At 34.5% G+C, this 25,926-nt stretch overlaps 2 protein-coding genes across 2 annotated transcripts; one reads left to right on the top strand and one right to left on the bottom strand.

The window, feature by feature from the left end:
• Positions 1-1,071: 1,071 nt before the first annotated feature.
• On the bottom strand, positions 1,072-4,739 carry LOC145083241 (heavy metal-associated isoprenylated plant protein 7-like). The gene is made up of 5 exons (XM_079023367.1): positions 4,597-4,739; positions 4,357-4,510; positions 3,939-4,144; positions 3,755-3,848; positions 1,072-1,615 (listed from the first exon to the last, which is right to left on the bottom strand). The coding sequence occupies exons 1-5, from the start codon at positions 4,603-4,605 to the stop codon at positions 1,182-1,184; spliced, it is 897 nt and encodes a 298-aa protein (XP_078879493.1). The 5' UTR covers positions 4,606-4,739; the 3' UTR covers positions 1,072-1,181.
• Positions 4,740-21,098: 16,359 nt separating this feature from the next.
• Positions 21,099-23,252, top strand: LOC145083225 (UDP-arabinopyranose mutase 1-like). The gene is made up of 4 exons (XM_079023366.1): positions 21,099-21,560; positions 22,127-22,377; positions 22,464-22,632; positions 22,725-23,252. Exons 1-4 carry the CDS (start codon positions 21,237-21,239, stop codon positions 23,070-23,072), a joined length of 1,092 nt encoding a protein of 363 aa, XP_078879492.1. The 5' UTR covers positions 21,099-21,236; the 3' UTR covers positions 23,073-23,252.
• Positions 23,253-25,926: the final 2,674 nt, after the last annotated feature.

Below are 25,926 nucleotides of genomic sequence, written 5' to 3'. Positions count from 1 at the left end.
GAAAAGTGGAGACTGACCAAGAACATTAAGGTCGTTGTTAGACCCCGCTACTCCAAAAAAGGCATGCCATATCCACAAATCTTGAGATGCAACAGCTTCTAGGATGATAGTTGGTCCACCTATATCTCCTCGAGTGAACTGACCACGCCATGCAGTTGGACATTTTTCCCAAGCCACATGCGTACAATCTAGACTGCCAAGCATACCGGGAAATCCATGCCTCTCTTCATGAGCCGAATATAATCTCTCAATATCACGTTGAGTAGGTTTACGCAAATATTCTTCGTGAAAAACCTCATAAACACATGCAGAAAACCAATCTACACATTCAACCGCGGTCCTCTCGGATATTTTCAAGTATTCGTCAGATGCATCAAATGCTATACCGTATCCCAAATACCTAAGAGCAGCCGCACATTTTTGTATACTACTAAAACTCATTCTTCCTCTAGCGTCGGGTTTTTGTTTGAATAAATCATAACGAGATTCTAAAGCATTACTAATACGTAAAAATATAGCCTTATTCAGACGAAAACGACGTTCGAACGAGTCGTCATTATAAAGACAATTATCGGCAAAGTAATCACGTACCAATAAGTCGTGTGCGGCTTGGCGATCACGATTGACGACCGCCCTTGTACGCGCTGCATTCGAACTTTCTTCGGCGTGAACGTGTTGCACAACATTGAAGAATGTCTCGACGAATTCTACGTCGTCATCCGAGTCAAAACTTTTTAAAAGTTCCATATTTATCGAGGGATCCATAGGTGTAATTGAGTGTAGAATGTGTATGTATGTGTATGTGTTTTGGTATTGAGTTTTTATAATTGAATTTGAAAAAAAAAAAAAAAAAAAAAAAAAAGAAAGAAAGAAACGGCCAAAATAGCCGTTCAACGGCTCCAAAAAGAAACAACCAATAGCAATCCTCGTTTCAATTCGTTGTCCCGACCACAACTTGCAACGACCACGGTCGACCACGAACAACCGGGACGGTGTGCACGTCCGTGGTTCGTGGCCAACTAGACCACGGTCCGCTTCGTTGATAGTATACCGGTTAGCCTAAGAAGGAGGTGAAAAAAGAAATTCAATTTGATTATAAATATTATAATTTTATTTGATTGGTACAATAAGAATTAGAAAGGAAGGGTCAAAATAATAGCATACGAAATGAAGCAGGCTTTTCACATAACAGAACACGCATTAGGATTCTCATCACTGAACAACTGTGGAGCTGCCGGATAACCATACACCGATTCCACGACGTATCTCGGAAGGTTTGTTTGGTGACAATTGAATTCAATCTTTCTCAAATCTACGACTTTCGTCTCTTCTCCACCGCTCGCCGCCTCCTTTGGTTGCGCCGCTACTTCGCCGCCGGCTTCTTCCGGTTTCTTCTCTTCCTTCTTCTTATCGGCACCGCTTTCCTTTTTCTTGACTTTTACATCTTTACCTTTGTCGTCTTCAGGTATGTTGGGCTTTGGATCTTGTTTCACAATCACAATCACAGTCTGTTTGCCTACTTTCTTGGTAACGTATTCCACCAGTTGCTGTGGCTCAAATGCGCCTTTCACCGCCACCTCTGAACTTTTTAGATCGGCTTCTGCACTTTCCACCCCTGCACAAAAGATCTATTGAATTGCAAAGGAGATATACAGCCAATAAATGGAAAAACGTAAGAGAATTCACAGTGGTTAATTTCTATCATAGATTTATTATTTTTGACTTTTTGTCATGTTTTCTACAAATTTCATTTAACAAAAACTAACGTTAACTGTTTCAAAAACCTTTCTCTGAAAATTTAACTAACTAATAATCTTTATTTATTTGAAATACTTTTGTTAAGTATTCATAAATAAATTTTAGTTTTTAAGCGTACATCGTTTTTAATAAGATATTTCAAAAAGAAATATTGTTCAGTAAGATTTAAATAATTATTTATATTATAATAGGAGATATTATGTAGTATATAATAAAATGGGTTAATTAGTACAGAAATAATAGATATTTAAAATTTAAGGTTTGGGATTGAATTTTGAAAATAATAATTATTTTTTGGTAAAAGTAATTATTAGATTATGTGGCATCAAACACACACACACAAAAAAATGAATTAGCTTAACAAAATATTTTCAAGAAAATGATTATTAGGTTAAAATAAAAACATTATTTTCCTTTTGTCTTACGATGGTAAAAATCATTTTCAAAAGAAAAAAAATCAAAAGGTTGTTATAAGATTAGGTTAATAAAGAATATAGTTTAAGATTTTCTTTTAGAAAATCTTTTGTATTTTAAGGGTGTTTGGGATTTGTTTATTTGAAACAATTTATGTTTGTTTATAAAAATGTTTATTATTATTCGGTCTTAAAATCAAGTTAAAAAAATGTTTGAATTAGTTTATCCGATACCAAAACGTAATAAGATAATACATTGTTTTTTAGGTCATGTTTAGCAGAGTAACTGAAAAGTTAGTTTATACATTAATAATGTTTGATAAAAAATACTTTATAAACTAGATTGCAAATGAAAAGTTAGTTTATACATTAATAATGTTTGATAAAAAATACTTTATAAACTAGATTGCAAATGTAAAATGACTAAATGGAAATTTAGATATGTAACTAAAAACTAGCATTATATATAATTAAGCGTATATTTGAAATGTTTTTGAAAAAAACTCTAAGCTTCTCAAAAACTGTTTTAAAAATAACTTATCAAAAGCTAGCTTATAAGCTAAAATAAACATCTTATGGTTTTATCAAAAAAGCAAATTGTAGTAATTTTATTTTGGCCAAGAAAGTCTTTGTGTTTGACAAATTTTGTTTATTCACGTAAAATGTCCAAAAAAATACATCTTAGTATATAAAAATGTAGGGTTATGATAAGGTTGGTATGGTAATTTAGTTTAAATAAGTTATAAATTATTTTAGATAAATTAACTTATGAAAAACTCATTATTTATGTATTTAGGGACTTTTATATTTGAACTATCCAAACACTAATAAGTATTAGCAATGTCAAAACATAATAAGTGAATAAACACTTTAATACTTTTAAACCTTTTTTACACTATCGAGTCACTTTGATTTATTTGAAGTTTTGAACTCTTAAAAATACTTTTATGAGGGTATATAGGGTTTTTCTGCCAAAAGATAGACAACTCCACATGGTTTTCTTAATCAAATTTGGTAAAAATGCATAGTTTTGGAGCACTTATCTATAAATATATGAATTTGACAAACTCTCTATTCTAAAATATGAATTTGACAAACTCTCTATTCTATCTCCAAATATCAAATGAGTAAATTTATAATCTTAGCTTACAAAATAAACGGGTTAAAGTGGGTAAAAATGGATATAGGTAGATATTTAATATATTTAGCATATCAAATATTTATATTCTCAATAAGACCCCTATATAATTTAATTTTTAAATATCAAAAGAATCATACGAATACCAACTAGTATATTGGTTTTTGTGATGACATTTAATTTATCAATTAATAATAAAACTTTAACCGAAAGAGAAAAGGCATTGATAAACCAATCCAACCCGAACCTTACCAAACGTCCGACCCGCTCGTTAACGTTTGATTCATTTCAAACTCGAATTGAGCCTAACGTTAATGTAATGGAACGAAATTCAGTGAATTAAAGGCTCAAATCAAAGATATTTTTTCAAAAGATTTACAGATTACGGAAAGGGGGAATTCATAGCTGATCAAAAATTGTGTTGAGAATTTGAAAAAGAAATTACCTTTCATCTTCATTATACGTTTTCTGATTTCTTGTGCACAAGCTTCACAATGCATATGAACTTTTAAAACCACCGTAATCACCTGTGGAGGAGCCTGTGTTTTGATATTATATATAAACCCTAATCAAATAAACTGGATTCAGTGAAACTGAGATTATCAGAACAAATATATTAATTTCCAAACCTCCTCTTTCTTCTCTTCAGGTTTCGACGCCTCTTTATCGTCGACTTTTTTAGGCTGATCAGCCGGAGCTTTCGGTACCGGAGAGAGAAGCTCAACTTGCCGGTGGTTCTTCTTCTGAATCCGTTCTAGAACCTTCAATGGATCTGCTTTCTCTCCCTTCACTACTACCGTTTGCGTCTTACAATCCGTCTTAACATCCTCAACGCCTGATCGGATCACATTATTTTTCAAAAAATTAATCCAATCTATCAAGTCAGCAAGAAGTAGAGAAATTAAAGCCAGATATAATAACAAACAATCAAGCCTTTGAAAATTGAAATATCATTGGATCGAATCACATTATCAGTTAAACATTATTAATCCACTTCTTCAGATTAAAAATAAATAGATAAACGAAGATCAGATACAAATAACAAACCTTCGAATCCTTTGAGACATCGCCGGAGTTTGCTAGCACATCCTTCGCAATGCATGAACACTCTTAAAACAATCGGCGGAGGTAGAGATGGCTCCTTTGATTCCTCTTTACCATCGGCGACCGGTTTTGGCTCTACTTCTGATTTCTGTACTTCCTAAATCAAACAAACAGCATTCAAATGCATGAATATGAAGTTCAATGAAATGAAAGCTTCCAATCAAATGCATTGAACAGAAATACCTTCCCCATAAGCTCTGATTTACCGACTCAAAAATTTCAATCTCGAGTGTAAGCACAGAGTGTTGTGTGTTTGATAACCGTTAGATCTAATATAGGGAGAACTCACGTGCGACAGTGGAGATTGACGTGGCATGAGGGTCGTTTCCCTTTTACGTCGTCGTATTACAAGCACGCCTTTATTGTTTGTCATGCTATTGGACTAGATAAAAACGATTAAGTACATAAAACCCATATAAATGGTTTCAATAAAACAATAATTAAGTTTTTTCGGTTTTTTAAAACCTAACCACTATCTTCTGAACATTTCATTTCGGAATAGTTTGGGAAATGTAATTAATAAAGTAATTAAATTTTCGTTTTTTTACATTTAGGTAATTATCTTTTTTTTTTTTTTACATATCTAGATAACAAATTTTTTGGAAGTGTTCACATATGCCCATTATGACCGTCTGTAGCAGGTTACATCCGATCATAACCGGTCGTAATGGTCATATGTGAATACTTTCAAAAACTTTGTTACCTAGATGTATAAGAGATATGAACAAACCGAAAATATAAGAGTAAATTACATGAATGGTCCATGTAGTTTGGGTAATTTGTGCATTTGGTCTCTAACTTATTTTTTAACTTACATGATCCTTACCGTTTATTTTTGTTGTGCGTTTGGTCATTGTCTTACCTCAAAAGACTATTGTGCCATTTTTTTAATTTATTTTTTAATTAATTTTCTTATTTATGTATTTATTTTTTATATATTTTAAAAAATAGTAGACCCCACATATTTGTATCTCCTCACACTAAACCCGAAACCACATGCGAGAAATTTAAGTTTGGTCCCACCAGTCACCATTCTATCTGTCATCCTCCTCAACTGCTCTTTCCTTTCCATCTTTAATGATATCAACGTCTTCATTATCTCTTCTTTTTTCGATCATTCAACTCCGGTGAACCAACATAATAACCCTTCTATTGGGTTGTGGTGGTGGAAAATTCAATGAAGAGACAGTGGGTTGTGGGGTTGGTTCGTCGAAGTTGAAGGACCGAAAAAATAAGGGATGATGAAGACGTCAATATCACTAAATATGGAAAGCAAATAGAAGTTGAGGATGATGAGAGATGGGATGGTGACTAATGGGACCCAACTTAAATTTCTTAAATGTGGTTTCAGGTTTAGGGTGAGGAGATGCAGATTTGTGAGGTCTATTAATTTTTTTTAATATATAAAAAATAAATACATAAATAAGAACAAAAATTAAAAAATAAATTAAAAAGGGCACAATAGTCTTTTGAGGTAGGACAGTGACCAAACGCACAAGAAAAATAAATAGTAGGGATCATCCATGTTAAAAAATAAGTTAGAGACCAAACTCACAAATTACCCAAACTACAGGAACCATTCGTGTATTTTACTCTTACCTTTTCGGTTTGTTCACATCTGGGTAACTATCTTCTTTTGTACATATCTAGGTAACAAACTTTTTGGAAGTGTTCACATATGACCATTATAACTTGTTATGACCGGATGTAACCTGCTATAGCCAGTCATATGTGAACACTCTAAAAAGTTCGTTACCTAGATGTGTACAAAAAAAGATAGTTACCCATATGTAAACAAACCGAAAAGTTAATTACCTTATTAAGTCCATTTCCCGAATAGTTTTGGTTGAATTGGAGTTGGTGTGATTTTGGTTAGACCTGATGTAAAATTATTTCAAAATCTAATAGCATACATTCTAGACTAACGTTGTCAATGTCAGACTTACATTCCAGATTATATTTAAGCATTCCACACTGTCTTTGTACATTCCGGACACATATTTCGGAATATGTGAATTACATTTCTTATGTTTTCAATCATCTTTTCTATCATTTACCGCCAAGATTTTGTAATTGTATTTTATAATATATGAAAATGAGTTGTCCAGATCGTGATCACAAAAAAAAAAGCTTCATAAACCTCCCCATAACATTCACATAACTAACCTGAAAATTTCACCAATATCAGGGCATATGTTATGTAGCATTTTCAATTATGTTTTGTAGCTCTTGGATATGGTGTAAGAAGCATTTTGCTAAATAACAATTGTTTATTTTCAGTTAATAATTTTGTTACAATTGATGTTGCAAAGAAAATATAGGTTCATACAAGTGTGCATGCTACCAGTGATCTTTATATGAAGTGTCCCTCTAAAAGGGGACTATATACGGTCAATATTCAAAGTAGTTGCTATGAACGGAAACCATTAGACCCAACCTATAATGTTTTGTCAAGGCATGACAAATAGTGTTAAATCTTGAACCCAGTTCCTGATGAGGTTCAAACAATGTCTCATGAACTTAGGCAAGCAACATTCATAACCACTATGGTTGTTGTTATAGACTTTCCCTTAGTCAAGTCATCCCAATCTCATATCATGGGTATTGTTTGCGGCTTAAGAATGGTTGAAGTAGAGTAATAGAAGTTTTGTTATGGTGGACATGTAAATCATATATAATATCTTATTTTGAACAAAATTTAGTAAACTAGAAATCTAGAATGTCATTAGATCTTTAGCGAGCAGGACTAAACATGACTGGTTTGGAAATATTAATCATGTGAAATTAACAAATGTCTTTTTCCCTAACATATGTGTAAGTATAGTGAACATTGATATTCTAAGTGTCATTATCATGTTATCGATGGATGAACATAATTTACCAATAATGATGTTCATTAAGGTTATATGTGAGACATTTCAATGAATTTATGTACAACATGGTGATTTTGGATGTAAATTTAGTAGGAAAAAAATAGAAACTTAGTTGCCACATGCCACTTTAAATTTACAACATATCTGTAACACCCTGTTTATAAAATAAATAAATAAATGTATAGAAGCCCTAAAATGAATAATAATTGAGCGAGGCGATAGTTTTGAGGAGTTAAAAGTCATAATTACAGAAGTCAGGGTGCGTTTGGTAATTAATGGACTTAAATTGAAAAGATTTGAAGGCTTAAGATTTTATTGGTAATTTAGGGATCTATTATGAAAGGAATGTAACGCCTGTGTTTCCGGGCTTGTCATTTTTAGCAATGTAATAGTCTAGGTTAACCTTTGTAACCCGTTTTGAAATAATAAGAATGTATTATTTGAGTATTATGTGTTTTGTGCTTAATTGCTTAATTATGTGGTTTGATTAATTAAGAATAAAAATAAGCATCAGAATTTAAGTGTAAAATAAACTTAATATCTTTGGATAATGTTGTAGTAGTTGAAACGAGGTTTCCGAATATATATAGAACGCCCAAATCTGACTTCGTATGAGGAAGTTATGATTTATCGAAGTTTCGACTTAGCGGGTGGTGCCTCGCTAGCAAACCCTAATGGGCTTAGAGATTGGTTTTGGGCCTATTGGGCCATGCTTGGGTGGAAAACCCTAATTATGAGTATTGGGCCTTAGACTAATTGGGCCACTTGTGGACCATTGGGATAGGATTGTGAATTAAGCCCAAATTATTCCATGCAATTTATCTAGTAGATTAAAGGACTTAATGGATTAAGTCCTTAATGGGCCAATTGAGAAAATACTAATATTTGAGAGATTATCAGCACACACACAAAAATTATTTAATAAGTGAATATTAAATAATAACCATTGGCAAAAATTAATCTAAGCAATAAAGGACTTAATGGATTAAGTCCCTAGTGTGTTAAGTCCTTAGTGGGTTAAGTAAGAAACACTTAACCTTAGTTATCATTTGATGTGAAACCCTAATTTCACTTGGGCTTTGTGTTGGGCCATCCGAGAATAATCAAATAGACTAGAGTAATTAGTTGGGCTTTAGGGTAAGGCCCATATGAAGGATTGGGCCTAATTTGGAAAATTGGGCCATAGATGGGCCATAGTTGGGGCCTAGATGGTTGTATGATATTGGGCCCTAGAATGATACATGTTGGACTGGACTGATCAATTGGGCTTTAAGGGAAGTCCATGTAGAGGTTCGGGCCCAATTTGGAAAATTAGGCCATATGTCGGGCTTTGATCCCTAGTTGACTTTGGGCCTATGGATTGGGCCTTGGGCTTGGGTAAGCCAAGCTAGGGGTAATGTAGTAATTATCCAAAGCATGCATTTTTAGTTATGTGTTAGAACCCAATTATTAATTGGGTGTTATTTGGTGTTGACAGTTCGGGAATCTGTCAGCCAGCAGTTGGGGTGGAGTCTGCGGGACTTCAGCAGTGTGGGATTGTGTCTACGGTACTTCAGCAGTGTGAGGTGAGTTTCCTTCCAGTAGGAACGGGTCTACGGCCACAATGCCGGCCCGTTTAGTTAGCAGTAGTTCCGTACTTCAGTCCGATGCAGTAGTTCAGTATGCTTGGTGTCTTTGTGATACAGACATAGTATGAGTTATGTGTTCCGGACTATGGTCCGATGCAGTATGCAGTATATATATTTATATTATATGCTATGATTATGTTATGCTATGTTCAGTTAGTTCCGGACCTCGGTCCGATGCAGTAGTTAGAGTGCTTGATGTCTTTGTGATTCAAGCATGTTTGTGTTATGTGTTCCGGACTCTGTTCCGATGCAGTATGCAGTATATGTATTCATGCTAGTTGATATGTTTATGCTATGTTATGTTCAGTCAGTTCCGGACTTCGGTCCGATGCAGGGGACAAGGTCCCAATCAGTTCCGGACTTCGGTCCGATGCAGAAGGCAAGGCCCTGGTTAGTTTCGGACTCCGGTCCGATGCAGTTTCCGGACTTCGGTCCGATGCAGAGGGCAAGGGTCTGGTTAGTTTCCGGACTTCGGTCTGATGCAGTGGGCAAGGCCCAGTAGATGCTTTATATGTTATTGTATGGTATGTGGTAGTTTGGGGGAGCTCACTAAGCTTCGTGCTTACGGTTTTCAGTTTTGGTTTTAGGTACTCAGTTTTCAAAAGATGAGCTCGGGAAGATTGCAGTGCACACACCGTTTGTTCAGCCTGGGATGTTTATACTCTGATATATTTGACAGATGTTAAGATATTTTGAGATACATTCTTTATGATTCTTATCTGACGTTTGATGGATATGGTTTTATTACTAATTTTAAAAGAAATTTTCAGACTGTATTTTTGGGATGTTACAAGTTGGTATCAGAGCCTTGGTTTGAGGTATTTGGGCGCACTCCCGAGTGTGTCTGAACTCAAACTAAGGAAGTGGTATAAAGTTTTCAAGAGAAAAACCATGGTTACAAAAGAATTTGAGAAAAGAAAACAATTTTAGAAAAAGTATAAAGAATAGAGTTTTAGAAAAAAAAAAAAAAAAAACTTAAAAAGAAAAGAGTTTTAGGAATGCAAAAAGAATTTTTAGCAAGAGAAGAACTTTGAAAATAGAAAAAGGGTGTGGTGCATGCAATCAACCGAGCTCAAGTAAGTATTCCCAAAATACCCATACAAGTTTATGTTATCAATATCAGATTCAGTTTCAGAAGAACAACATGCTAGAATAGGGCTAAGGATCTAGGAAGGATGTCTTATGTGCCTATTATATGTGTATCAGCTTTATGAGAATTGCATGCTAGTTAGGGCTAAGGATCTAGGAAGGATCTATTTTTTTAAAAAATCAAAAATTATATATATATATATATATATATATATATATATATATATATATATATATATATTAAAATAAATCCGAAATTTTGAGTTATTTTGTTAAATTTTATACATTTATATTAATCTATTAAATAACACAAATAAATTAAACATTAAATGAGATTGGTAAGATGACGATCATGTCCTTAACAAATTACTTTTGATCCAACGCTCCATTTTTAGTTCTCGGATTCTCGGAAACTTTAAGTTTCAACCGATCTCAACCATATATATATATATATATATATATATATATATATATATATATATATATATATATATATATATATATATATATATATAACATGTTATTTTTCTAAAGTTTATATTTAATTTTCATTTTTATTTATCAGGTGACACATGACATCCTAACATATTTTTTTTTAATTATTCATTTTTTATTTAATTCTATTATTTTCTTTTTAAAAATTTAAATCAAATTAAGTATATATACATTAGTTTTAGCCATGATTTTACACGATATGAATATATAATAAAATGAAAACTTAAATTTTTTTATCCAATAAGTTAATTTCATTTTAAACAATTAACATTTTAATTAAAATGTCAATATTGAAAAGTGTAATCAACGGTTACAACGTTAGCATACGTAAATATTTTATTAAATTATTATTATTAACAAATTGTTATACATAAAAACATATCTTAATAATATATTTTATGTTTTTTTTTTTTATTTTGATACATATAATTCTTGCAAAACATTAGTAACTAGTTAATCAATTTATTTCATTTTGGTATTGAATATAATTTAATTTAAACATTATTCTCTAAATACAGTTTGACACCGAACACTATCTACTCCGTTACAAACTTAAAACTTTTTTTAACATTATAATATCATCTTACATTGACAATCATTTTTCAATATAGTATAGTATTGAATTTTTATTTTATTTTTTAAATTTTATCAATCTACTTTGATTGTCTATCTTATAATAATGGTTTCCTCGGTTCTCTCACCTAGTAGAGTTATATAAATAAAATTAAATGATGTTATATATATTGAAAGATATTATACATAAATCACATGTAAAATCTACAAAGAAATAAATTAACTATTTAATACCTTTTGTTAAATTATATGGTTTTGATATCCTTAAATAAACAACAAAAATAAAATAAAATAGGGGAATTTTATCAACTAAAATGTTGGAAATAAGTGTTCAATGTCATAATTAAATTAGTATAATGTTGGGAATAAGTACAAAATCTATTTTGGGTTGCCCTCAAGAGCTAAAATAGCGAGAATAGATTTGATAGATTAAGATAATTAGTTAATTGGTTTTAATTAGAATTAATCAGAAATTGATTAAAAGTGTAGGGTGTGAATGTTAATTGTTCAAAAGTTGAACAAGATGAGCATTTCAGAAACCCTAAAGAAGGTGGACGGTTTTTGAATTTTTTGGTTATAAGAGGTAGTCTTCAAATTTAGTTAGGGGCATCTATATTTATACTTGCTAGATAACCTAGAAACTCTAAATTTGAATAATCAAATAATGGTATTTTATTCTTATTCAAATTATGTTTCTTTATCTGACTATAAGGCTTCCAGAAACCCTAAAAGAGCTCCTTATAACCGTCTACCCCTAGGAAAGTTTTAGATCCTCTCATTTTCTCAACTCTTGAATAATTGTAGTCCGGTACTTGTACCTTTAGTTAATTCTAATTAGCCCATAACTAATTCCAAATTAATTCTGATTAATTCTCAATTAATTATTACTATTTCTAATTAACATATTGATCATATAATAGATTAACAAATCATTTATCTAACTTATTATTAATCCAAGTTATTTCCTAGTTATAAGGGTAACCCAAAAGGACTTTACTTTTATTCATCAAGATTATACCAAATTAGTTAAGACCTTACACTTAATCCAACATGTCCTTCATTAATTTTGTTCCTAGCCTTCCCTACAATTAGAGAATCATATTACTCTAGTATCTTCTCTCCTAAATATTCTAGTGTTTTAGTCTTTTGGATGTGAGTCATTAGAGACATTCTACTTTGGGTGTTAGTCCTTCCAACCGATTGCAAGGAGTTCAAGATCTTCAAGTGGATCAAGTATATATGATTATACATGAGAGGTTAGTAATCATATCCCTTTTGATAGTTCAAATATTTAGTTTTAAAAGTACATTGCTATAATAGTGAAACTTAAATCCTAGGGTGCATGTACATTTAGGATTATTTTTGAATGTTTATGTTTCCTTAATATAATGTATAGTTGCATAGAAAACTCAATAGTGGTATCGGATGCATAATTTTATGTTATATGCACATGATTAAAAACCGACCATTTTCAAAAATCAAAGAAACTTGAATCGCAGGACACACGACGCGCCCTGTCGTGTTTTTGATAAATATATAAGGGGTAAAATGGTCTTTTACCCTAAGTATGGATGAAGGATATAGATTTGATTCCAATTGTTAATTGGGTATTATTGGTTATTGATAGTTCGGGGGATTGTCGGACCAACTGTCAGGGATTATCAGTGTGATTCAGCAGTGCGAGGTGAGTCTCATCACTATTCTATAGATCGAGGCACCAATGCCGACCCTATTGGTTTATGTATTGTAGGAAGACTAGGGGGTGGCCCTTGGCATTTGTACGGAAGACCCAAAGGTGGCTCTTGGAAAATTTGTATGCAAGACCAAAGTGTGGACTCTGGCAGTTAAGTAGATAAGTAGTTGTAGATTGTACGTTAGTTGTCTTTGTGATGCTTGCATGGAAGATTAGTAAGTGACTCCCGAAACTTGTCTGTAAGACCTAGGGTTTTGGCCCCCGACCTAACAAGGAAGACCATGATACTGCTTGTGGCATAATGGCAAGACTATGGTTGACACATAGCATTTGCTATCACATGTTTGATATGTATAACATGTATGAATAATATGTTATGTATGCTATGTGGTATTTTGGGCAACTCACTAAGCTTTGTGCTTATAGTTTTCAGTTTTGGGTTTCAGATACCTCTTCCTCGAAGGGGAAGGAGTCGGTGCCGTAGAAGCGCATCACATACACACACATGGTTACACATTTTGAGATTCATGGGAATGTACTATGATTTTATTATTGTTCAATGTTATGATTTTGAGACATGTTTATTATGGTTTTATAGATTGATATGATATCGAAAATGTTTTCAGTAAGTGGTTTTATAAGTTACTTAATTAAAAAAGAAATTTTTGGACTCAAAATTTGGGATGTTACACTTGAAACCTGAAAATGTCGCAGGTGAATCTTTAATAGGAATGGATAAAAATCTAGAAATCAAGGGACGGAGTTCGTTATCTCATGAATCGGATATGGACACCGAAGTTCGGTGGGTTCAGAGATGTTGTCATGAACGAGGCTCAGAAGACTCGATACTCCGTGCATCCCAGTTCAGACAATATGTATATGGACCTCAAGAAACTTTATTGGTGACATGAAAGTCAAAATCACTGCCTATGTGGGCAAGTGCCTAATTTGCTGCAACAACCAGAGATATTCGAGTGGAAGTGGGAACGGAGAACCATGGACTTCATAACCAAGTTACCCAAGACAATGGGTGGACTTGACACCATCTGGGTGATCGTTGACAGGTTAACCAAATCTACACACTGATAGGTTTTGAGCAAAACAACATTTCTATGGTGTTCATGCAAACCCTAATGCTTGGATCTATGTTTTTTTACTTGTACGTGCATAATTGTCCAAGACTTGCATAAACCCTAATCGAAATCATATATAATAAACTAATTAGAAAGTTACCTTGATTGTTTCTTGAAGAACTTGAGCCTTTGAGAACCTTAGCACCTCAAATGTTGTGCCTCTAATAGATCACAAGCACCAAAACAATTGGAGACGGCAAGAGAGAGAGGGGAACGTTAAAAATTGGCTCCTAGAACTCTTAGGGTTATATGTGTAGCCAAAAATTGGTAGCCAGAATGGTCCTTATATAGGTGAGGAGTTAGGGTTTCAGTCAAGCACTTATCCGGTTGCTTAGGCTATAGCAGCCCAAAAGAATCTTTTGGAATCCATACCTTGGACGAATTCTTAAGGCCTTATCCCAAAGAATTCGTCCACCCTATCTCTAGGGTTTCCTTACCCTATTTTGCAACTATCCAATAATTACAATATCAGTCCCCTAGGTTTGAATTAATATCTTTTGATAACAAAATTAATTCCTAATTAATTCTTGACCAATATGAACTAAACAATATGATTTCTCTTTTAATATATTACTCATATAATATATTAATAAACCATAATAACCTTTTTATATATTATTCATCCAGTCAAGTGGATTTGGTGAAGGCAACCCAAAAGGACCATGCTACAACCGGGTCAAGTACATACCAAATATAGTTATGGGCTTAGACACTTAATCCAACACTCTCCTAGTTGGATAAGTCTAATAACTATAGATGCAAGTACGACTTCAAAATCTGATTAGCAATCGTAGCTTTCAAAATCCGTTGTCGAACTCTGACACGTCCTTTAGATAAGGGATCATATAGTCCTCCATTCTCAATATATCCTGTGGACAATCACATGAAACATAGTCATACTTATTGTCTAGCAGTTTGTTTCTCGATCTCTGATTTGTCTGACATAGAACTTAATTGAACACATCAACTCAGTCCTGACCGGGCCCGACACATAAGTCAAAAAAATCATCGAGGGGCCCAAGATATTGCTTTTATCCTCATAGGATAAAAGGAACAGATAAACTTCGACTTATATGCATTTACTATTTACTCATCAAATCATACACAACAATGTGTTTTATAACATCAAGTTACTGATGCGTTTACGCATTATCAATGCACAACCAACTCGCAAACAATAAACCATATATCTAGGTTTAACGACTATATGATATTATCGTCTCATAATTACTCGTGATTAATTACATGAAGTGATTCAAGTGAGAGCGAGTTTAATCCAATACTCAAATCATATTTCAAGAGCATTCATGAACGTTGCAGCAAACCTTTGCTATGTCTAAACACTTAGACAATCTACAAACTAATTAATGACAATCTTCTTTCATACCTACTTCCAAAGTATGAGCGATTGTGGATAGTCTAAATAATCTTATTATTTAGGAAGTCAAAACTTGCAAAATGAAACAATAGTAAATAATTAACATAAGATAGTAACATTACTCATAAATAATACTCCTTTATTTAATCATCAAAATGTCAATTATAATTTATCTATTACAAGTTTCTATGGCTATCTAATCACTAAAACTAATATCGTCCTTCAGCCCAATGCTCCTATCATGTTGCAAGTGCTTAACCCTACTTAGTCCCTTCGTAAGGAGATCTGCTGGGTTTTCTTCTGATGATACCCTCTTTACTACGAGGAGTCACTCTTCTACCCGATGTCTAATGAAATGATATTTCCTGTCGATATGCATGGATCTGCCATGATCCCTCGGTTCCTTGGTTAAGGCAACCGTACCTTCGTTATCGTAGAAAATCTCCATAGGTTCCTTTATGGCTGGCAAAACTCCAAGGTCTCCGATGAAGTTCTTCAACCGTATTGCCTCCTTTGAATCTTTGCTCATTGCTATGTACTCTAATTCGCATGTTGAATCAGCTTTCGGTCTCCTGATTGGAAATTTTCCAAGTCACTACTCCCCCACTGAGGGTAAAGACCCAACCCGACTGAGAGCGTAAGTTGTCTCGGTTGGTCTGAAAATTGGTGTCACTATACCCTCGCACTCTCAAGTCATCACTCCCACCGATGATAAGAAACCATTCCTTAGTCCTCCGAAGGTAGGGGTGAGCCAAAACCGCACCGCAACAAAAATTAACCGCAAAAACCGCATAAACCGCAACCGATTAACCGCAATAAAAACCGATGGTGAGGTTTTCTTTTTTCCAAAATCCGCAAACTTGCGGTGCGGTTATTGGTTTTCAAAAACCGCAAAAAAAACCGCACCGCACCGTATATATTATATACAATTTGTTTTATTAATTATTAACATATTAAATATTAAAAATAAGACAGGTTTCATGGATGAAAGATGGATAAATACCAGAAGACAAAAGTATTTTACGTTTAACTTTAAAAAAATGGAGAAATTAGACAATTTTAAGATATTTATTGTTACTTACTATTGGTTTGATGTTTTTAAGATATTAGTTGTTTGTAATTTAAGTTAATTTTCTTATACCTTAAGTTTTTTTATATTATTACAAGTAATATGTTTGAACTCTTAAAACCGTTTAAGCTCTAAACTGTGGTTAAAAACCACACAAAATAATGACACCAAATTCATGCGGTTAATAACCGCAACACAAAAAAAAAAACAAAACCGCACCGCAAAAATAACCGCCTAACCGCACCGCAAAATAACCGCACCATGCGGTTTTGAAAATGGATTAACCGCATTTGCGGTTAGTGGTGAGGTTTTAGCTAATAACCGCACTGAACCGCACCGCGCTCACCCCTATCCGAAGGTACTTAAGAATATTCTTGACTGCGGTCCAATGTGCTCTACCAGAGTTCCCTTGATATCTGCTGACCATGCTCAAAGCGAAGGCCAAATCAGGGCGAGTACAATTCATATCATACATGATCGAGCCAACTATGGAAGCATAAGGTACTCGGCTCATCTCTGCTCTCTTGGCTTCGGTACTCGGACTTTGAGTCTTACTCAATTTGGTATTGCTTTGGATTAGTGACTCCCCTTTCTTGGAATTCTCCATACTAAAATGCGTTAGTACTCTATCCAAGTAAGTACTTTGACTAAGTCCTATTACCCTTTTACTTCTGTTTCTCACTATCCTTATCCCAAGAATATAGGCAGCTTCTCTGAGGTCTTTTATAGCGAAACACTTCCCAATCCAGGACTTAACTTCCTGCAGGGTTGGAACGTCGTTTCCTGTGAGTAATATGTCATCGACATACAAAACGAGAAAGCTAACTACACTCCCGCTGGCTTTGACATACACACAGGACTCATCCTCGCTTCTTGAGAAACCAAACTCTTTGACTTTTTCATCGAAATAAGGATTCCATCTACAAGATGCTTGTTTCAATCCATAAATGGATTTCTCAAGCTTACACACTCTATTAGGGTGTTTTGCATCAATAAAACCCTTTGGTTGACTCATGCAAACATCTTCAGCTAACTTTCCATTAAAGAAAGCGGTTTTGACATCCATTTGCCATATTTCATAATCATGAAACGCAACTATGGCTAGCATAACCCTTATATACTCTATCTTCGCTACTGGTGAGAAGGTCTCATCATAGTCAACTCCGGGAGTTTGAGTAAAGCCCTTCGCAACCAATCACACTTTATATGTGTGTACTTTCCCATCCATATCGGTCTTCTTCTTGAAGATCCATTTGCACCCGACATTCTTACGACTTGGTACATTGTTAACCAAGTTCCAAACTTGATTGTCATACATGGACTGAATCTCGTTGTCCATAGTCTCTTTTCAATTCGCAGACTCCGGGCTTGCCATGTCTTCCTTGTAGTTGTTAGGTTCATCCAAATTTACTAGTGTACTATCACTAATAAACGTATCACCCTCACTCCTTATATGAAAACCATACAAGACGGGTGGAACACTAACTCTACTGGAACGTCTAAGAGGTAGGGACTCGTCAATTGGTTCAACCAGAGTTTCCTCCTTGGGTTGAGTGCCAGCATTAGAGGTTCCTTCATCGCTTGATTCTTGAAGCTCTTCAAGATCAATTTGCCTCCCACTGTTCTCTTGGGTTATGACTTCTCACACTCGGAAAACCCCTCTCCTCGCAACGAAGACAACATTGTCACTTGGTCTATAGAAGAGATATCCAAAGGACTTTTGGGGGTAGTCGATGAAAATACACCGCTCACTATGAGGTTCGAGTTGTCGTGAGCCTCTCGTCTTACGAAATCCTTGCAACCCCAAACCTTGATATGTGCCAACGAGGGAGCTTTCCCTATCCACATCTCGTGAGGTGTTTTGGCAACGAGGGAGCTTTCCCTATCCAATCATTATCATAAGCTAATTAAAACTACCGTTGAAGGGACGCCTCAAAGGGGTAGTAACAATAGACACAAACTCACGGTTACGAGTCAAGGAAACTAATAATATTCAGAAAAATATAAATATCGTAAAGAAGTTGGGGAAGTGTGTTCATAAACAATAAAAGAATGCTAGGAAGGTACATCCCTAGTGAATGTTGTAACCGAGTTGCATATATCCAAACAAATATCCATAGGATACAACAAGATATCATAAACAATTCCAAAGGATGAAAAACATTGGATTAAGGATAAATAGTGAGATATAATATTATATTCATAAACAAAAATTCTACTCGAAAGACAATAAGTATTTTCTACATTATCAAAAACTTGTGAACTCATCAACATTATGTTGACCTTTCAAAAGCCACATATATTCTTAGGAAATCGAAGATTTCATTTCCTATAGTAACAGTTGATTGATGGAACTACTTGAAGTCTACTGAGATGCTTACGTATCAAGATATTTAGTTATGTTAGAATTTTAGTACTTTCACAAGCATCTTACCATGTAATTTATATACTTTACAATGGAAGGGATATTTATGTCACATATTATTTTGTATTGTTCAATGTATGTTTAATGACTGTGATCCAACATCCTAACGTCGCGCTGCCTAACGATTTCCACCGCTGGTCGGGGATGTGACACTTCTGGAAACCCTAAAGACGCTCCCAAAACCGTCCATGCCAAGAATTCTTCTGGAAACCCCTAGCGTCTTTAATTAATTTCAATTAATCATGAATTAATTATAGATTAACTCTAATTAATAATTAACTAATTCCATCTATTTCTAATTAATTTGTTATTCATATAATAAATTAACAAATCATTGATTAATAATTTATAATTAATATATTAACAATTCATTTTATGTCTCCCCTTTGATCAATCCAATTTATTTCCTAGTTATAAGGGTAACCCAAAAAGGACTTTACTTTTATTCATCAACATTATACCAATTTAGTTAGAACCTTAGACACCTTAATCCAACATCATATTCTTGAAAGTAAGTATTGCATTGTTAAAAGTCTAATGGATATGACTTTGGAATTCATTTGACAACAAATCTTATGATTAATGTGACTCCTATTTGTCATGACAGATGATAAAACCACTATGTGATTGCATGAATATCTGTTGGAATTAGTTTTGACTAATGGTCCATTCAGACTATCCACAATACATACTGATTCGACATTCGAGTACATCCAAAGGTTTTGATAAAATGTATTTGCGGACTCATTGCCTTGAACATGTAAACATGAAATACATTATCAAGTATCTAGTTATATTAGATCGTGGATACCATTTGGTTGTAAGTCTTATGGTAAATGTAAATCACGTTTATCGAGATAGATGATTAATGCATTACTTTGTAATGTAAATATACGTTGGAATTAGTTCACACTAATGGACCATTTAGATAAACCACAATACATAGTAAAACTGACTTCGTATGAACATTTTTATCTGAATAAACATTGAGACTGGAACCTTCTAGGTTTTCAGAGTTTTCATAAAGCGGTTTGATAATCAACTAGGAAAAAGAATAAGATACTCATATCTAATAAGATTGGTGAGCATCTTAGTCATCATCTAAGAAATTATGAAAAAGTTTCATAATTGTCTCTGACACTATCACTAAGGCCATTCGTAATGCTCTCCACGAGCAAGGGTCGTGGAGAGCTTCCAAATCAGCAACCACGAACCACCCAAAGAACTGGGGTACTCACCACGACCACGAAGAGAGAGAAAGAAGAGTCGGGGAAGAAGAAGTCAGAGAGAGTAGAAGAGAATGATTGGGCGTTCTCCTTCGTCCTGCCCACCACAATCGACAACGAATATGAAGGATAACGGTGTATAGGGGTGGTGTACACGAACGATTCTCGTTGCCACGTCAACCACTGAGCCTTTCGTGCTCGGTATACCGGAAGGTCGTTGTTAGAAATAGAAACAAATCATTGCTTGATTTGATATTTGACATAATACTTTAGGAAAATTAATAAATTATCATTTTTGTATACATTTAGTTTTTTCAAAACAATTTATCATTAAACTGATATTTATTGCTCAACAACATTATAGCTTATTAAATGTTTAAGAAACACCATTAAACTCATATTTGTTTTCAGGAAACACCCTTACACTTACATTTGTGTACACAATTTACCATTAGCCTAATTTTTTATACACGTTAAATCTATTTATCTTTTATGGCCATCATCAATTTTCCATTCATCTCACCTCGCCAACATAATACCAGATAAAAAAAATATCATTTAGTTGTTCATTTTTTAAAAGCATCACAAAATGACTATATTATATTCTCACGGCGAAAAATCAATCTACATGTTCCTTTTATTAGTGTCATCAATTTTTCTATCACCACACACAATTTTCTGCTAATTTCCCTCTCCTACTTTGTGATAACACCCTATCCGCTACCCCACACGGCAACACCCGTCTGTCACCCTTTTATTCTTGAAATGTATATGTAAACCGCTAAAATTACAATAGTTGGTCAAAATAATAATCCTTTAAAAATAAATATAGATTTAACGATAGATCTTGTAAAAAAAATAACTAAAGTTTCTGATAATCATAAAAGTTTTTCATAAACATAATGTATAAACGGCAACAAGCTCCAAGTTACTAACTAAATAAGTAAATAATATGAATACTATTTGACTATTTCGTACATTTATGCAGTCGGTATTTTTGGTAAAGTTGAAGTATTTTAAAATTCGTAGTCGGTATTTTTGGTAAAGTGAAGTATTTTATCATAAAATTCTTGCCCATAATATTCCTAAACATAGCATCGCCCATGTGACCCACATTCACTTCTTCCTCGCTACTCGCTACAGGGTACAGGCTTGCTCTTACACACGCTACCTGCTTTCTCATAAATACCCCCTTCTCAATCACCAAAATTCACACTAATCAACCACCTCCGATCTCCGCCATGTCCGTCCCTGCATCCGTCGTCAAGCCGCCGTTGGTTGACGAGTTGGATATCGTCATACCCACCATCAGAAACCTCGATTTCCTCGAGCAGTGGAGACCTTTCTTCCAGCCATACCATCTGATCATCGTCCAAGATGGAGATCCAACGAAGAAGATCCATGTACCTGAAGGATTCGATTACGAACTCTACAATCGTAACGATATCAATCGGATCCTTGGCCCTAAGTCCAGTTGCATTTCCTTCAAGGATTCCGCTTGTCGATGCTTCGGATTCCTTGTCTCCAAGAAGAAATACATCTTCACCATTGACGACGACTGCTTCGTAAGTTAACTCTAATTTCCCCTTTTATTTACCGAGTTGACTCATTGAGTCCAAAATCTTAAAAAGTCTTCTCTAGATCTCCACCGGAATTCCAGACTACTGTTGCCGAATGCCGATGGCTAGGGAAAATTCAAAATACAATGCCCTCTAGATCAGGTTGTTATCGTAGACTGTCACCAGATTGTGACACGTGCTAAACATATTGGACAATAAGATCTATTCTTAGCCGTACGATTACCATTTTTCGGTCCGTGGGACCTGAAGTAGATGATTTGATTCAAAAATCAAATAATTTTGACTTTTACGTCCAATTAGGAAAGTACATCTGACTCCAAAAGTGGGCAAAAGCCGCAAAACCCCAAAATTCATTGACCAAGAATAGTAAATTAGCACCAAGTTCAAAGATGTCAAATCCCTAGAACCCTAATTTATGGATCTTGTTCATAAACTACCATAATTCTTTATACGATTAATGAAATGGCATATGTCATTTGAAAGCGATGACTTAACTTGTTATGTTACTTATGTACATAAATTACAAATTTTATTCAACTTTAAATTTGAAGGTTGCTAAAGATCCAACTGGGCAAGAGATCAATGCATTGGCACAACACATCCACAACTTGTTGACACCTGCAACACCCTTCTTCTTCAACACATTGTATGATCCATACAGGGAAGGTGCAGATTTTGTTAGGGGTTACCCCTTCAGCTTAAGAGAAGGTGCCACCACTGCCATCTCTCATGGCCTTTGGCTCAACATCCCTGACTATGATGCCCCTACTCAACTTGTCAAGCCTCGTGAGCGCAACACCAGGTATTGATAAAGTGATATGAGAATAAGTTTATGAGCAATTAGGATTAAATGAGAAGATCTTACTGGATTAAGTCATGTTTTTTCAGGTATGTGGATGCTGTGATGACCATACCGAAACAGACACTTTTCCCTATGTGTGGGATGAACCTTGGGTTCCATAGGGAACTCATTGGGCCTGCTATGTATTTTGGGCTCATGGGAGACGGCCAGCCCATTGGTCGATATGACGACATGTGGGCTGGATGGTGTGCTAAGGTACCATATTTTTAAAAACACCAAAAAGAAGAGGAAAATAAAAGACTTTTTTTTTTGTTTATAATGTTAATAGAATTATGGTGAATTTGTAGGTGATTTGTGACCATTTGGGGCTAGGGGTGAAAACAGGGCTACCATACATTTGGCATAGCAAAGCAAGCAACCCATTTGTGAACTTGAAGAAAGAATACAAAGGTATTTATTGGCAAGAAGACATTATTCCATTCTTTCAATCTGTTGTTCTCCCGAAAGAATGCACAACCCCACAAAAATGCTACATTGAGCTCTCAAAGCTTGTGAAGGAGAAACTTGGCCCAATTGATCCTTACTTTGAGAAGCTTGGAGATGCCATGGTTACATGGATCGATGCTTGGAATGAACTCAACCCGTTGACTGATGGTGCTACCACTGTCAAGATTGAGCCTTCTAAAACTAAGTAGAGATAGTACACCCGGATCATGTCTACTTTTGTTACTTTTCTTATTGTTGGAATTATGTTTCTTGAATTTGTCATTTTCGGCTTTGGTTATAGTCTGTTTGGTTGAGTTGAGTTTATTGCAGAGATGTAACTTATATTTTTAGCTATGGATATGTGATTTTATCGTTGTTTGTTGTTTTAATTGTTAGTGGGATATATTTTTAGCTATGTATCCATGATTTTTGGGTTTTTCTAAACTGAAAAAACTAACTAAATGACATTAACAATCATAAATGGTCACTGAAACATATAGTTTATGTGGATGAAATAATTTTTAAGTGGAAGAAGAATCACATCCGTTCACAATATTCATTGGTTTTAACAACATACTAGCTTAACCCATTAAGTTTATTAAGTTAAAAAGAGACAAAAGGGGGATGAAAATGACATTAAGATAGAATAATACAAATAAATCAACTGTAGAAAGTGCCACCAAGAGAATTCATTCAAATAAAAGAATGAAGACAAGCAAACATAAATCTACGGAATTCATTTCAAGGGCCATTTTCGTTTTCTTTTGCGATTCCTAGATCATGTGGGGACTAGAATTTGTTCATCTTCACCGCGACATTTGAATGCAAAAATTCCAAGGGCAAATAGCATTACAACTACACATACCATCAATCTTCGAACATAACCACAACTTCCACCGGCGTTCTTCACCATCACCACAGCCACACCCTTCTCCGCCATATCAGACGGTGGTGAATCTGTAAGTTGATTGTAGTTCCCATCATGATTTTCGGAAGCCTTGTAAGAAAACTCTGTACAGACTTCACTTTCGTTGTCCATTTCCGAAGCCTCACCGTGTGTGACTCTTCCTCCACCGTCATCTTCCGAATCCACTTCCGATTCTTCAAAAAGTTTTCTTCCCTTAAACTTACCATTATCGAAATCAGCCTCACGCTCTTTGATTATTTCAATTGCGACTCGATCATGGTGTCTTGAATTCCAGAAGTCCTCTTCTGAAGGCGAATTTTCATGCTGTAACAACGACATGAGTTCTTTGGGAGATTTGTCGTACATTTCACAGAGACGGTGGTCGACGGTGGCGACTGAGTCGTTGGTGGAGTTCCGGCGATTAGATCTGGAAATCGATTGTTTGATGCAGTCCCATTCTTCTTCAAGTCTCTTTAATTGTTTTTGAAGTGGGTCGTCGAGATCTTCATCATTGTAAATCGATTTGGGTAAACTTTTCATGGTGGTGGGGTCGTCGTCGTAGTGTTTTGATTTCTTCAAGAATGGGGATATAACTTTTGTAAAGCCGTTTTCATGGAGATTCTTGTGGGATTTGAACTACCTTCCTGAATTTCAAATTTGAATTTTCGTTAAAACTCTATGAAATTTAACGGTTCTCCCCGTTTTTGAACCCTCAAATTGGTTCTCAAAACAGTTTTTTCCTTTTTTTTTGACGTCACTTGTTTTATAACATGGGTATTTTGTTAAAATTAATCAAATAAAATCGAGAAATTGAGTAAACTAACCCAATTTGAGTTGTATTTAACCGTATTTTGAAAACCGGATCGGACTGGCCGGTTTAACTGCGAACTGTTTTTGAAACCGGTTCTTAGAGGCCAAAAAAACCGCATGTCAGTGAACCGATAAAAATCGGTCGAACCAGTAAAAACCGATAAAACAGGGAATTTTAATTTTTTTTTCTATTTTTGTATTTTTATTTATTTAAAATTAATAACAATGTATTTATGATATCATCTAGTTTTTCCAATTTTTGAGACCGGTCTAACCGGTTGGAAAAATCAAACCATCGAACCGATAGTAAAAAGGCCGGTTCAGTCTCGAGTCCGTTTTTCAAAACCTTGGTATTAACCAAAACTAATCAATTTTTTTTTTCCAAAAGTAACCACTTGGTCAAGAATTGGTCATTCTGAACCAAGATAACGGGCCCAAGCCGAATATTGTAGCATAATGTTATATATATGGATCCCACACATAAAAAAGTGGAATACGTGTTCCAGATTCTCAAATTCCAAAGTTCGTTTTCTCCGCTTTTGGACCTATTTCCGAGCATCGATTCGTTAAACCAAGTGATTTCTACTCTTTAAGTTACTTGCATTTGAGTTTTCACACAAGTATATGTATTCCAGAATACGTTGAACAGCTCCATAATGTCCAGTTTTTTATGTTATTTTGTTGCACATATAAAATATGCATTTAAGTAGCGTAGAGTGTATTATACCCGTTTTTTTTAGTACAAAATTATGTTTTCTAGAGTATCAGGAATGGTCATGTAGGTCCGGAACATGAAGAACTTATTTCGGAATACTAAGAACGAGTCCAAAATGTCCAGTTTTTGCATGTTTTTTTATGTTGTACATATAAATTCTACATTTAAGTAGCTCTGAGTGTGTTTAGAACCATTTTTTTAGTTTGGAACTATGTTTTCTAGAGAAACTGGAATGGTATTGTACGTCCATAATACAAAGAACCTATTCCGGAATACCAAGAACTTAATTCGGAATCCTAAGAACTTTATTTAGAATGATGATCTAGAATGACAGGCCGGAATGAAAATTGATTATTTTTGGTGTCTGACATTGTTTAATAACCCATATTAGTCCAAAGACGAATTTGCATGAATGTTGTTAAAAAAGTCGGTTTTACGGACGAAGAAGTTATATTCCATTTACAGAAGCTTTCAAAATTGCGTCCCATAAAAGTAAAAGCAATTAAAATTTATTTAAAAATGTTGGTTTTATGGTAATGTGTATTAAAATATTGTTGAAATTTTGTTTTTGCATATAACAAACTAGGATGCTGGTTTAGAAATAAAAAGAAGAAGAAGAAGAAGAAGAAGA

This window comes from Lactuca serriola, chromosome 1 (assembly GCF_051521515.1).
Source record: "Lactuca serriola cultivar US96UC23 chromosome 1, Lser_US96UC23_V15, whole genome shotgun sequence".
Taxonomy (NCBI): domain Eukaryota; kingdom Viridiplantae; phylum Streptophyta; class Magnoliopsida; order Asterales; family Asteraceae; genus Lactuca; species Lactuca serriola.
The sequence above is the reverse complement of the archived record's forward strand: the minus strand, read 5'-3'. Positions and strand labels throughout refer to the sequence as shown.

Coding starts and splice junctions, on each gene's coding strand:
- LOC145083241 (XM_079023367.1), bottom strand. Junction 4,145..4,356: donor ATGTCTCAAAGGATTCGAAG/GTTTGTTATTTG, acceptor TGATCCGATCAG/GCGTTGAGGATGTTAAGACG. Junction 1,616..3,754: donor ACGTATAATGAAGATGAAAG/GTAATTTCTTTT, acceptor TCTTTTGTGCAG/GGGTGGAAAGTGCAGAAGCC.
- LOC145083225 (XM_079023366.1), top strand. CDS start 21,237: ATGTCCGTCCCTGCATCCGTCGTCAAGCCGCCGTTGGTTGACGAGTTG. Junction 22,378..22,463: donor CCTCGTGAGCGCAACACCAG/GTATTGATAAAG, acceptor ATGTTTTTTCAG/GTATGTGGATGCTGTGATGA. Junction 22,633..22,724: donor GGGCTGGATGGTGTGCTAAG/GTACCATATTTT, acceptor GTGAATTTGTAG/GTGATTTGTGACCATTTGGG.